This window comes from Gouania willdenowi, chromosome 1 (assembly GCF_900634775.1).
Source record: "Gouania willdenowi chromosome 1, fGouWil2.1, whole genome shotgun sequence".
Lineage (NCBI taxonomy): Eukaryota > Metazoa > Chordata > Actinopteri > Blenniiformes > Gobiesocidae > Gouania > Gouania willdenowi.
In genome coordinates this window covers 9,049,198-9,064,587 of record NC_041044.1, presented here as the reverse complement: position 1 = coordinate 9,064,587, position 15,390 = coordinate 9,049,198, and the positions used below count along the sequence as shown (strand labels likewise).

At 37.5% G+C, this 15,390-nt stretch overlaps 1 protein-coding gene across 4 annotated transcripts in view; it reads right to left on the bottom strand.

Annotated features, from left to right (window-relative positions):
* Positions 1-15,390, bottom strand: part of myom2a (myomesin 2a) — a 49,061-nt gene that overhangs the window by 13,096 nt on the left and 20,575 nt on the right. For all 4 annotated transcript variants that reach the window (XM_028462670.1, XM_028462519.1, XM_028462761.1 and 1 more), the window contains 12 exons: positions 12,327-12,501; positions 11,637-11,758; positions 11,005-11,192; positions 9,419-9,545; positions 8,919-9,097; positions 8,610-8,724; positions 7,545-7,704; positions 6,766-6,872; positions 5,517-5,561; positions 5,295-5,431; positions 2,610-2,754; positions 2,310-2,369 (listed from right to left, as the gene is read on the bottom strand). In XM_028462670.1, the coding sequence (XP_028318471.1) occupies positions 2,310-2,369; positions 2,610-2,754; positions 5,295-5,431; positions 5,517-5,561; positions 6,766-6,872; positions 7,545-7,704; positions 8,610-8,724; positions 8,919-9,097; positions 9,419-9,545; positions 11,005-11,192; positions 11,637-11,758; positions 12,327-12,501 (1,560 nt within the window). The remainder of the gene's footprint in view (positions 1-2,309; positions 2,370-2,609; positions 2,755-5,294; positions 5,432-5,516; positions 5,562-6,765; positions 6,873-7,544; positions 7,705-8,609; positions 8,725-8,918; positions 9,098-9,418; positions 9,546-11,004; positions 11,193-11,636; positions 11,759-12,326; positions 12,502-15,390) is intronic.

Here is a 15,390-nt window from a genome sequence, read left to right as displayed (position 1 = left end):
GGATGCATATATTTTCTTTAAGGTAGGCTTATATATGTGTTTGTGTCTATATAGGCCTGTGTCATCATGATAATTGGCTCGTTACAAGATGTGACTATGCTAGGCTAGCGCTGCTGATATAATAATAATACTACTGCCTAAATTAAAACATAAATGGGTATATGAAGCACATTTGTTTATTTAATATACTTACAGTATATATTACAAGTTAAACATACTGGCCATAAACATTTCATTACTGAATAAATTACAATTTAAATGTAGGCTAATTCATAATCAATGTCATAAAATCAGTCAGGAAGAAATTAGATCCCCAAAATACACAACCTACCATTGCAGAAATGTCCACTGCAAATATAAAACCACTTTGATTTTGGGCTCCATGTAGTTCCATCTACGTTTGTTTGCCTCAGTGCTTGGATCTATATTTTCCGTTTTCTGTCGGTATTCTGTAAAAGTCTATATTTTCCTTCAGTCAGGCGTGGTTATGACAGCCAAATACTACACAGGATTTGGCATTATACGATAAAAATCAGCCAGAGTGCAAAATCAGTGGTAAATAGCAGTTGTCAGGCAAATGATTACCACTCTTAAAATGGCGGCGCGCGTTGCTAAGTCAAGTGCTGACGTCACACGAAAAGGTGTATAAGAACGAACATTTCGGTGCCCTGCCACCCCCTGGTTGTTGATCGTGACGTCAGTGCCGCTACTCATCAGATTCAGCACACCCAACGCTCATAACTGACAGCGAGAGGATAAAAGACCACATGACGTTTACTTAAAAGCCGAAACAATGCACCGTGTTTGATAACCTACGTGACACGGAGCCTTGCACGTCAACAACAGCAGCAGCCAGTGTCGTCCTCGCTGGACAAATTGAAGTGAATCTCGCTCCCAGCGCTGCCAGTGTGGCCACACTGATGATGACAGCAGCCTTTTCTCTTCACGTAAAGTCTAGTAATTTAATGACAGCTAATGGCAAGCTAGCAAACACCGTTACCATTCAACGTGTGACAACAAAATATGAGCCATGCCTATACTTCAACCAGTGACGTGCCGTGAGCACTAGGGTTGGGTAGGTAGGGCATTCCAAATCGAGACCACCAATGTCAACACCAATGACAATTTCATATGTTTCTGCTGGTAAGTGTTAATTCAATTCAATTCACTTCAACTTTATTTGTATAGCGCAATTTACAACAAAGTCATCTAAATGCACTTATCATAATCTAAAATTCATAGTAAGAAAGAAAAAACCCAACAAGATTCACATGAACAAGCATTTAGCCATCTAACAAAAATCAACATCATAAAACACCATTAAAGAAACAAAAACAATTATTTAATATAGCCTCCATACTCTCCCAACAAGATATATCTCATGATACGGCAGCGCATCCATTGTTTGTGTTGGATAGCTCAGGGGTTTACTGAAACCTGCGGCTCAGGAGCCACGTGTGGCTCTTTGACTCTTTTGCAATGGCTCCCTATAGCTTTAAAAAATAAATCTTGAAATAGTTACTTTTTTTTTTTTTTTTTCACAAAGGTTATTAATGATTATTGACAAATAAAATCATAACAATATTCATCTCCAGTATTATATAGTTTAATACAATATTGTTTTATTTGATATTATTTAAATGTTTTTGTTTATTTATTATTTCCATATTCCATTTATTTCTATAAATTATTTAAGGTAATATTGTGTTCAATTTGGCCCTCATTTTTTTTTTTATACCGGTTTAAGCATTGGAACCGTTTAAAAAATACAGAGTTGGCACCGGTATCGGATAAAACCCAACCAATACCCAACCCTACTTGGGCCCCTAATGAAATTGTGTGAGGCATTATAGTACTCTACGTTGAATTACCTTTGAAATGACCATGTTCTCATAAATTTGGAAATTACCGGAAATGGGGGGTGGGCCCCCGGGCCCCATTTCAAAAAAAGGGCTCTGAGCATCTCATCATATTAATTCATATCAAACTGCATTGCAATCTAACAATATGTGCCAATGATTTGGTACCACCAACCGTCGTAATATTTCGCAAATAAATGAGAAATTGACTTTCATTTTTTTTTTTTATTTTGGGCCCCAAATAAAAAATCGGGCACTGAGCGTCGATGTGTACACATCCATAGATTATACCTACCAAATTTGTTGGTAGAATAATAAAGTAACTTCAGTAATAACACTGCAGTGTTTCTTCAGCTCACCTCTACATACGCAACATTGTTACACAATTGAGTCATTTGCTCTCGATGCTTTTAACAGATTTTATCAGACACACACACAGTGTGCTTGTACCTTGTTTCCTGACGTGTTCCTTCCTCTGAAACTCAGCCTCTCTCAGAGCAACCTTAAACGCTAAAACAGGGACAAAAAGCAATTATAAAGCAATGCGAGTGTAATGAGACGTCACCAAAATAAGCCAAACACTGTTTAGCTGGAGAGTAAAACATTTTATAGTTGACTGAAGAGAGTGAGTAACGTCCAATAATTAATCTGACAGTGAGTAAAGTTTAAATTAATCTCTTAGAGTCCACACTGTCGACCTAAATATGCATCATACAACCTTATGAAGGGTTTAGAAAAGAATGATCATACCATCTCCCACCAGGACCAGTGAGCTCTGAGTTTTGGCTTTGCCGTCAAGAATCTGGACAGTGTAAGTGCCCTCATTGGCTCGAGTGAAATTTTCCACAACCATCTGAATGACTCCAGATGCCACATCGTGGCTGATCTTGCACCCCTTAGTAAACAGAGAAAGAAACAATATAATCATTATGTTATGATTTCAGTTATTTTGTGGACATGAGATCTCAAACCACTGAAGGGCAAACAGACAAACAGTCAGAGGTGTAAAGTACTGTTACTTGAATGAAATAGTATTCAAGTACAAGCACAAGTAAGTCATACATAAAAGTACAAGTAAAAAGTACAAGTAAAAAGTAGCTCAATTAAATAGTACTCAAAGTAAAAGTTACTAGTTACTTTCACCCCTCACATTTATTTTTGGTAATAAATCTTGCCATGGTTCCCTTGCATACAGTAAACATCTCATGTATAAACTTAAAAAGGAAGAGACCAAATATTGCACAATTTGAACTTCATTTAATTTCCACAAATACACAAATACAATTCTTGTAATTCTTTTTAAAATAAAATAACACCAATGAATTAAGGTCAAAATAAGCATTAACTCTAAAACAGTGCAATGCCAAATGTGTCTTTTGGGCAGTGTTTGGAATAACAGCGTTTAAAATAACGGCGTTAGATAACAGCTTTTTTTTTCAGTAACGGGGTAATTTAACTAATTACTTTTTACGCAGTTACAACGCCGTTAACGTTACTAAACGTTAAATGCGGTGTGTTACACGCATTGATTGAATAAACTGTGATCCGAAAGCAGCCCTGGCTTCATACGCAGCTGTAGTGAGGAGGTGGGTTAAAAACAAGGTGAGCAATTATGAATGGCTAAGGCAGTGTCATGTTTCATGGTAGCCAATCAGAGCCAGTGTTTTTACACGTGCCAGCACACGCGCCACACACACAACCACTACAGATTTGATGAAGCAGCAGAGATGGTGAGCGTGGAGCAGTCCGATGGAAAGTTGGCTTTTTTAAGGTGGCGATACAAACACTACTTTAAATGAATTGTGGTCAAAAGCAAGAACGTGCATGTGAAGTGTTCATTATATCCAGGAGTGAAGACTTTGTCGACATTCGTTGTAAGCAACTCAAATTTAATGAAACACCTCACAATGACACACGCATCTAAAAAATCTGAATTCTTTGACATATAGCTTTTATATACATACATATATATATATATATATATATATATATATATATATATATATATATATATATATATATATATAAAACTTTAAAAAAAATTTTAACAGTAACACAAAGACTTACTTTGGTAGTAATTAGCTAATTTTATTATAGAATAAGTAAATTCCTAACTCTTACTTTTTCGAACAAGTAGTGAGTCACTTTTACTAACTACTTATTTAAAGTAACGTTCCCTGGGGCTCCCTGGCCCCCACTCTTTCTGCTGGCCTGGCTGCATCTGCGGGCCCGGGGCAGTTCCTGGATTTGCGGTAACGGTTTTTTGCACATATACTGGTATACGATGCACTGGCACGCCTTGGGATGTGGGATAAAACTCATACTGGGCTTAACTTTAGACACGTTAATCCCAAATACCTGCTTTAGATACTACCACTCACTCATTCCCCCTGTCCACAGCCACCACCATTATAGCTAAGCTTCACACTTGTCACTATACTGGCTTGCTTACACAACATAATAAGCACAATATATTCTCACCCTCACTGGAAAACAATCTATTCTTCCCCACCCTTTCTATTTCCTACCTTGAGTCTCTTCTCCCTGCTCCCTTTCCCCTCCCCCGCCCTCTCCACTTAGGTGTAACACTGCTCTCCCTTTTTATATCCTCCCTATAATAAAATACTTCTTACCCTTCCTTAGGGAGGGCTGGTGATGATCACAATTAAGCAAAAAAATAAATCAATTTTGTTTTATTGCAATAACAAAACATGCATTGATGTCTCATAATGATTGCACTTCTTGTAGTGTTGACCTTTGACAGCATGTGCAGACAAGAGAAAAAAATAAAAATAAATAAATAAATAAAGTAACGTTCCCAACATTGCTTGTGGGTAACAACATGATAGGCAGAAACCCCAAGCTGAACCCAAGAAAGTGGCTGGGCTTTGATCAGAAATGGCAAGACAAAGAACATATGGATTATGTTCAATGTGCCTTCAGAAACTGCCTATGAGGAGACCATGAAACGGTATTAAAAAAAAAATCACAAAAAATAATGATTTGCTGAGTAACGGTTGGTTGTAGAAATGTAATGAATTACTTCACTTATTTTAAAACATACTTAAGTACAAGTAACATTACTGATTTAGAAATATACTCAAAAAAGTACAAGTAGCCATAAAAGAAATTCAATTACAGTAACATGAGTACCTGTAATTAATTACTTTCACCTCTGCAAACAGACAGTTATATATTCACTCATTAATTTAGTCCACGGTTGACGCGATTGGTTTAGCTTTATGTCACAAACTGAAAAACCTCTATTTAACTATTAAGAATCAAAATGTTACTGAACTGAAGGTTAAACTGCATTTAAAGCTGGCGGCTTCACTGTAATTCAATGCTAATGCTTGTTATACATTTCTGGTTTTATCACATATCATCAGAAATGTTTGCATTAGATGGTTGTAAAGGAGGGTGTAGATGATATACCTCCCCGCTGCTGACTTCTTTGTCGTTAACGATGAACCTGTGGGAGACGGATGGTGATAGTTTGACGGCCTGCAGCCAGAAGCGGACGTGACCTTTGGGCAGGATCTCGTAGTTCAGGCCATGTTTCAGAGGTACAACTGCAGTCATCATAAAGAACAACAGTATAGACTCTTACTTGGGGTATGAATGATTGTGATCCTGATACTAAGAAACAACACTTACTTGGATGTCTGATGGCATAACTGAGCTCCATCATGGTGTTGAGGGCTGCAGAACAGATTCAACAAAATGTACATGAGCATCAACAAGCCCAGGGCTGTAAGATAAATAACTGTCTCTAGCTGGGTTTCCATTACAGATTCCCATGAAATCATCCCCTTAAACTTTGCTGAAGAAAGTTGGACGCTCAAAACCTCATTATATCATTCCTTTATTGTTTCAAGTCTAACGTGGTAGTCTTAATTTTAAAGTATAATGCTAAGAAATGTCCCGGTATAGAAGTGATCATGTGACCAGTTACGTCACGTTCTGTGACACGTATTTGCGAAAAAAGTATTTCCATTGCGCTTTTGCGACACATTTCAATATCAAAATGTCTGAAATACCGCCTCATGAAAGCTTTTTTTTTCTCGAAATTCAGGCGTTTCCAGCTCTTGTCATCAATTATGTCAGAAGCTGGGTTTCCATTACCCTCGGAAATGCTCAAAATCTAAATAGCACAATAAAAACTGGTGATGGAAACACGTCAACTTTGAAAAAACACTCAAATATAGCTAAAAAGTTTTGACGCTTTCATGAGGAGGTATTTCAGACGTTTCGATATTGAAATGTGGCGCAAAAGCACCATGGATACACTTTTTCTTGCAAATACACGTCACAGAACGTGACGCACCTGGTCACATGACCCATGCCAACGCGGTACATGTAAACAGAAGAGGAGACCGAGACATTCCTTAGCATTAGCATTGTTTGTTGATGATTTTACTGATGATTTTAATTGATTTTACTGATGATTTTAATTGATTTTACTGATGATTTTAATTGATTTTACTGATGATTTTAATTGACTTTACTGATGATTTTAAATGTTCTTATTGATTTTAAACAATTTAATGTTTTATCATGTAAAGCACATTGAGTTGCCTTGAGTATGAAATGCGCTATACAAATAAATTTGCCTTGCCTTGCCTTGCCATTAGACTTTAAAATGATTACTGCCACAATAGACGTGAAACAACAAAGGAATACAGAGTGTTATAAGGAGGTTCTGAGTGTCCGTCTTCCTACAGCGAAGTCTCGCGGGATGAGATTTCACAGGAGTCACGAGGCTCCTCTTCAAAAAAACGTTGAATGGAAAAACGTTCAAAGCGCAATTATACTTTGTCGACATTTAGAAATATTACTTTCATTTTGTGAAAATCTGTAATGGAAACGCAGCTACAGAGAATAGGTTGACAATGTTTAGACTTGCCATCCTCAGTCAGAGTGTGACTGGCAGAGACACCATCTGTGTCAGTGACAACCACAGAGTATCTGCCCAAATCAGCCTTATCGGGGTTGGTGAAAGTCAGCCGGGAGCTGTAAACCAAAAAAACTGACAGCTTATCACCATCAATCAGACACTTGAAGCATTAATTCACTTAAACTGCTTTATGGACTCCAGTTGATTTAGCAGTCTTAGAAAGACATCTCCACAACTGCAAAGACAATAGTGTTGGAGAAAAACTCAATATATTTCAATCATTCAATGAAAAAAATGTTATTTTTATTTGATTACTTCAAACTTATTTTGAAAACCTGTTCATTCAGCCGGAACTTGAATCAATGTTGTGGTACCAATTCATGCCATCATCTTTTCCTATTGAATTCCCAAGGCCTTAGCAGGATTACGGTACATGATCACTTGACTGCCACAATAATAACTATTTTAAAAGGTTTTGCTGGTATTTGTTTGGAATATTAAACTCCGAGGCCACTTTTGCAGTGAGGCAAGTCTGAATAGCGACTATAATGAGGTGGAGGAATTAAAAGATGAGCAGATTGTGGTAGCACTCATATGTTTCCCAAATGGACAATGACAACTGAGCAATAGGATGACTTGGAGATAAAGTAGATCACAGAGCTATAACTTTGACTTCACTAAAAGTTTAGACAAAAACATTTACATTGGGTGTAAATGTAATGAAAGTGCTGTAAAAATGATGAGCACTGATCTCTTGTGAAATAGTCCTGAATCCTTTGTGCACTTACGTCCGCCCTTTGTTTGTAACGCTGACCCTGGGACAGTCACCAATGGCTTTGTAGTTCTTCGACCACACAAACTTTGATGTTTCACTAATCTCACAGGCCTCCAGAGACAGGAATATGTCTCCAGTCTCCTCATCCACACCTGCCATGATCTCCTTAGTTCCTTTTGGAGACAAACAGAAGGATTAATAATGAGATAAGACAAAAACACAACAACGGCATTGATAAAGACTTAGAGCATCTATGGGTATTTGGCAGCTTCCTAGGCCAAGGGTGATTTAACACCCTGCATACATATAACTAGAACAGGGGAATAAATCACCAATAATTACCAGACCCAAAAAAAGACTGCATTTGAATAAAAACTTTGTGAGGCAGTTTTTTTTTTTAATTTAAGTGGAACTATTGAGTAAAATGTTTAAAAACCATATTTTAAAAAGTCGTAACACAAATAGCTGGTATTATTTATTATTTTGTGTTTCCATTTCTTTCCTTCTAAGTTTTGGGTAAAACTGGGGCGTGCCTTATGAAAACATTGCACTTCTAAATTCACTATCACGCTTATCACCATACATATTCAGTATGTGTCAGTATCAATTACTTTCTTACAAAACATAATACGATTAGTATTTAGAGGCTTGTGTCATTTCTAAAAATGGTGGCTATACTGCAGTGACATGCCGTGAGCACTAGGGTTAGGTAGGCAGGGCGTTGCAAATCGACACCAATGACAATTTCACATGTTTCCGCTGGCAGGTGTTAATCTAAAAAAAAATCACCATTAAGGAAACATAAACAATTATTCAAAATAGCCTCCATACTCTCCCAACAAGATATATCCCATGACACGGCAGCGCATTCGTTGTTTGTGTTGGAAACACAACAACAACAACAACAACAACAACAACAACAACAACAACAACAACAACTCAGAACAGCCGGTTCAGTGAGGCGCATCCACAAAGCTAATCCTTCCTTTTGTACCATTCACTGTGGAATGCCTACCCTGACTGCACGTCACTGCTATACTGGAATTCAAACAAAGAAGAGACAGAACTATGCCGTCACCTTGAAGAGCCTTTGCGCAGACTGGATCAGACAAAGCTGATGGTTTTCCAATTCCCTTTGAATTGACAGCACAAACTCTGAACACGTACGTTTCCCCTGCCTCCAACCCAGTTACCTGCAGAAGAAAGCTCACATTTAGAACCAGGCTGAAAGAAACAGGTTTCATTTTTCATTGAAAATTCATGAGAGAAAATGACATGTTGAGGTGGAAAAAATGGCCTCGCAGCCATTGCTGTATGGCTGTGATATGATGACCAACAATCCCTAAACCTAAATCAGATCTTTGATTTGATGTATTGAGCGTTGTACCTGCAGGTAGCGGTGGCTCACAGCCTCCTCATTCAGTGTTACAAAGTCAGAAGAGCCTTTCTTGGCCCTGTCCACAAAGTATCCAGTAACTGCTCCAGCTCCAGTGTAAACTGGGGCATTCCACAGGATGACCAGGGAGTCACTTCTGACCTCGCTGAAGCTCAGGTCATAGGCTGGACCTTGGATTAAAAAATGAAACATTTGACCCAAAAATACCAAAGTGATAATGAATTGCACTAAATTGCTTCCTGATAAGCAAGATTGGCTTCCAGGTATATTTAGGTGTAAAATAAAAACAAAATCTAACAGAATTCAAAATATCAAACACCTTAAACTGTGGTTTGTTTGGAATAAAAATAATCCAATACTAGAAAAAGGTTTTAATAAAATGTGGAGCCAAATTATGTCCAAACTTTACGATCTTTGATCTTTGTCACCATTACTTGTAATTGTTTCTTTATTAACAAATAAAGAATAGAAGATAAGACAGGAACCTGTACCTGGCTCCTCCATGGTCCAAGCCTCACATTTCATCGGTGTACTGGGAGCTGATGGCACACCAACTCCAGCCATGTTACCAGCCTGAACTTTGAACTCGTAAAATGTTCCCTCGGTGAGGTTGTCCACCTAAAGAAAAAATCAATGTCATGCCTTAGCACATGCTCTCAATTTAAAGCTGTCTCTTTATCTTATTAGCAGAGCTTAATCTCCCAGAATTTGACCGGCACTTATTTGATTAGATCCTGTACCTCATTTTTTTTTTTTTTGCACCTCATTTGCTTTTAGGTGTGTTAATTACATTTTGAAGTATTATATTTGGACAGCTGTGTCTTTTATTAAGTTGAAATCACGGGAAATTAGATTTTACACAGAAAATTGAAGGAAAAAACTGAGCGCAAGTGAAAGAGAATAAAGTCAAGCTTTGTCTTAAGTGTGATTTTGCTTAAAAATAGTTTCTCTGTCAGCTTGGAAGATGGTAGATAATGGCTAAAAAAAAAAAAAAAGCAGTTGGATTTAAAGAGCTGTTTTAAGCCAATAAGTGAAGCTAAGCCTGAGCTTCAGAAGTCCAAGGTTGTTTGTGTGGAAATCACGGAGGAGAGCAACAGCACAGCAGCAGTTAGTGTAGCAGTAACACCTGTAGCGATGATGCTAATGCAGGAGCAACAGACAGGACAGAGGAGGATGACTATCAAGGGGACATTAGGAGGACTCAGGGACAGAGAGAAGAGAAGAAGACAATGGTGAAAGTTCTGACATGGACATTAAGACAGAGGCTCAACTCAAAGCTAAGATGAGCTGCTACTCTAGGCTTATGAAAGACAAGGCAGGCCTCGGCTGTGAAATATGTAAAAAAAAAGTTGCGAGGATACGAAGTTCAACATGGCTGTTTTTTGTCTGTAGTGACAAATAAATGGTAAGTATGCATTTTATTTTCATTTTCTGCTGTGCTGCTGATTTATTAGAGGAGTTATGGTGTAAAAGTTTGTAAATATTTTGTATTTGTGGGTTTTCGTGTTCTGAAAGTTTAGTGTCCTATGTTGTGAGTGGCTAAATTAGTCGTGATTTTGTGCTGTCACTCAGAGAGAGAGAGAGACGGATGCGCTCCGTAACGGGCGATTGTCCGTGCTTCTTTAAGACTGATTCATCATTTTTTTATTAAACATTTAGGTTAATTGGTTGTTTGTGTTCACGACCCATTTAGTTAGCAAAAGGCATTTTAAAAAATTAACATTTGTTGCGAGACCTCATGATTTACAAATAAAGCACTGCTTATTAGTACCAAATTATTACAGCTGGACACTTTGATACCTGAAGGGTCCTCAAAATAATTTGCTTCTTAATAATCCCAATTCCTGATCTGAGGTTCCTCTTATACTTTTAAGTGTTCTGAATTTGAATTGACCGCGACTAGTCGATGAACCTCCAGACCTACATCTGAGTTTGGTGCTGCTCACAGTCTATTCTGATTCCTTATTTAAACTTCTCATATGAAAGTGTCTTCTCTATCCTCACCACTATTTGATTATAGATTTTTAAATACGATTACTTTTTTTTTTAACAATGTCTGGTTGATGCTTTGACTTACTGTGCAGACTCTCTCAGTGACAGCAGACAGATTGACCTCCTTCCACACCAAAGTGTCGGCATTCCGCTTGTCAATGTAGTAGGCGTTGACCTTGGAGCCACCGCAGTGTTTGGGACTCTTCCAGGCCACCGTCATAGAGGAGCCATCGCAGCTCAGCATGGTGATACCGTAAGGAGCGCTTGGAGTGGCTGAAAGGCAAAGTCTTATGATCAACATAGGTCAAATTTTGTTTTTTTCCCTCTTTATATAAACTAATCTGACGCAAATGATTATTGAGGAAAGTTTTGAAGAAAGATTGTACACCATATTTAAATGTTAAATTGTTTGGGTGCAGAGTGATGAAGAAAGTGCCCTCCTGTGGAGATATCACACAGTGAAGGTGCCACAAAGTGAGGTGATTATGGTGGTATTGATTCACACAGCTGTTTGGTACGTACCATAGTCCACTCCCTTGCCTAGACAGAATGATAAAGTACTTTAAATAATCTTTTTACTCAGCTCAAAGACGCTGATTCTCATCTTCAAAGGATTTTGGTGCATTAACCAATATCCTTCCCAACAATTTCAGTGAAAAACATACAAAAGTGTTTATCAGGTATTTGATGAGTGTTGTTCTGAGGGTTTTGCCTTACAGAGGGAAGGCTCCACAGTGATTGGCGATGACTCCTGAGACTCATCGCTGAGACCATAAATGTTGACGGCTTGTACACGGAACACATAGCTCTCCCCCGGAATCAGGCCATGGACCACAAACCTGACACAAACACAGATACATTGGTGTGTATGTTAAGATTACGCTGCTGAGGGACTTCTCGGTTGTTTCTCTCTGTAGCTATCCCTTCCTTCATAACAAAAACGTCTAAGCAGTGGTTACTAGGTGTATTCACCTGTGGTTGTCTTTGAACGTTTGTAGGTTGCTTTGTTTTATCATTTATGTTTAAAACCCAGCCACGACAAGTGGGTGTCACTTTTAACTCAGCTGAATTCAGGGCCTTCAATTTTTATACAGTTGAGAAGTCTTTGTGTGTGTTGTGGAAATGTGGGTGACCGCGGCTCAGGTGGTAGAAGGATCGTCTTCTGATTGAGAATAGAAGAGAATTCCTATGTGTCGAAGTGTCCTTGGGCAAGGCACTGAACCCTAAACCCTAAAATGCACCCATTGTTAGATTAGTGCCTTGCTTTGCAGCTCAGTCCCATTGGTGTGTGAATGTTAGTGTGAATGGGTGAATGAGCTGATATTGTAAAGTGCTTTGGGATTACGAGGTTATAAAGCGCTACATTAATCCAGTCCATTTACCATATGAAACTGATTAGGTCCCCACCTGTTGTGTTTGAAGGGTTTGTGGTTGCAGGCAAACCATTCCTTTGCTCCGACCACACGAGCATCGATGTAATATCCCATAAGGTCTTTAGGATGTTTAGGAGCCTCCCACTGAACAAACACGGATGACTTGGTGTTCCTGGTGGAAACAACTGTACCAGGAGCAGATGGAACACCTGTTCAAAACAGAAACTGTTGTTAATCATAAAATCAATTATCCATCCAATTAGATAGTAGAGGGATTCTCATGTCAAGTTGCAGAACTTTTGAAAGTTATATATTACAAATAACATAAACATAAAGGTATGCTTTTTTACCCATATACAACTTTTTAGGGAAATTAAAACTTGTCTAAACATGTGGACTCAGAAGCTATTCTGGGTTCTCAAAGGGCAACATGTTTGACCACAAATGGCTGAATGCATGTTCTGGAATTTAACAATATCCAAAAGAACCAAATATGATTGGCAGAGCCAGCATGTAACTGAACTTACAAAAAATATTGGGGCTTTTTTACTGTGACAAAATGATCAGCCCTAATACTGGGATAACACTGACTCTCTCTCTGAAAGTAGAAAGTCGAACGCACCTTAAGAATCAAACAACAGGAAGAAAGTACCGTAGTTTGAAGTGATGTATTACATTTACTGTATGTTTTCTTAGATGCTAGAGTACATGTACGCTGTTCACGAGGGGAATACATGAGACTATGAGAAAAGGGCAAGACATCAATCGATATTGATTATAGCAGACATTTATCAACTACATAAATACTCAGAACTGTTACAATCTTTCAAATGACTGTTGTTATATATTGTTATTTGGGAAGAATTTCCTTAAAAGAATGCTTTGAGTCCATTGTTAAAGCAGTGTATATCTGTTTCATGTGCGGTAAAAAACACAATAGGTTTGGAATATGTTTAAGCAACAAAACATCCAAACAGCTATCAGTCTATTAAGAATCTGTGAATCGGGATCTCTTACAGAACTTAATGGCAAATGTGCAATACCAATGATCCACAACCATTGTTTGGTACCGGGCACAAAGAGAGGAAAAAGTCCAAAATTTCTTTTTCCTCTCTTATGTAGGTGAGGTTTTCAGTCTCTGTGATATACCTATTTCAATTTCAGGAGGTGAGGTCTGTCATTTTGTATTGTGTCATTTTGCTTCTTGAGCCTCTTTCATATACTATCAGATCAATAAACACAACCACAGGATTTGATGAAATACTGCAGTACCAAAATGAGGTAAAACAAAAACCTTTTTCCTCCTAAGTTCAACACTAAACAGTCCAACAGCAAAATTTAATTTAAGAATAAGCACAAGTTAAATTTTACATTATTTAGCTGATATTGTTCAATGCTCGTAGCTATGTTAAACAATGTTTGGGTCTCATACAGTAGCACTAACTGCTGTGATGTAGTGAACTGATCTGTGTTCTTCCCCAAATGCTCTGTTTTACTGTGAAAGCCTGACCATGGACTAAAAAAGAGATGAATATGGATATCTAATAACATGGATTTTATCAATTTGTTTGCATCAGTGTTGTATTATTTAGTATTGGACAAAAAAACAAATTTTGTGTAAATTATTTGATGTTTTTATGCTATACTTTGTCCGGTGAATAATGGTTGCAGTGTTTTAGAAAAAGCCTAAATGTGACTTGACTTGATGTGACAACACCTTTATTCAGCTGTTCATTATTGATTAAAATGATCAAATGATCTGACACACAGGGTGTTCATTGTGACTTACAGTATATGTTTAAAACATGCAGTGACCAAAGCAAAGCCTCATGGTGCTTTTAGACAAGTGTTCAGTGTAAACATTGAGTGATTATGATCTTAGTGTTCACACAGGCTTGTTTTCTTTGTCAGGATTTAAGTAATAAAGGAGAAAAAAACAACAAGTAAAACATATATATATAAAGAAACACATCTTTGTCATGTTCTTTTGCAAATACATATTGTAAAGTAGATTCTCTTCTATGAGATCTATTGATCCACAGATGTAAGGGTTCAAACCTTTATAAATAAACTAACTACAAACCCATTTATTAAAAGCAGACCTGATACCTGTGATCATAGCCTCAAACATAATCTGGATTCAGAGCATCTTCAAGCTTCTGCAATAACAATAGATTCACACAGTGAAGCTGAAATGTGTGTTGAATCCATACTTTTTTTTTTTTAGGATCCATACTAAAAGTGTGTGTTATGAATCCTATACTTAGCGTGGAAAGTGTTCTACTCATATTTCAGGCCTTGTTTTGTGCGTATGCATTGGTTATAAATGAGGCCCCTGGGCGCTAAGCATGGCCGTGTCATTAGATTTTGAGTTTGGACAAACTTTAAACTTTAAAACCAAGCACAGAAGGTGACCTGGACATTTGCAAAGGCCATTCATCCAATAATAAACTATAAACCTTCTACAAGTACAGTCGAAAAAGCTTTAATAGAAAATGTGGGGATAACACTTATTCAACAGAGGATGTAGTTTCATCTGCCCCATATGTTCAAATGCATTACAGTAAAACAACAACAAAAAAGCCAGGAAGGTTCAAGATCTGTTGGAATTTTTAGTTAAAATTTCTGAAATGTCTTAAAGGTGATTTTTTTAAAGCTATTTTGATGGCTCATGCTGGACCACTTTGGCTTACCGTTGCTTTGTGGCTATATGAACATTTCTGCTCTCTTCTGGACAATGATAACAAAACCTGAAATACACATTCTCTATTATGGTGTAACCATCTTTTACTAAACAGACACGCACATGCAAACAATAGGAGTTTGTGACAACAAGCATTGAGTCACAGTGCCTTATAAAAAGTGCTCTGTGATATTATGGATCTGTACATACCCACTGCCACCACAGCACCTGGAACGTACACGCACTGACTCAAGACAAACCCACAAACTCAAGACATTTGGCAAACTAGGAAAGAATGTCCTAACACCTTAATGTGTCAGATATAATAAAAATTCAATACAAAAACATAATCACCATAAAAGCAAATTTTTCTTTTAATTTAAATAATGATAATTTAGTTTTTGTTTCATAATTT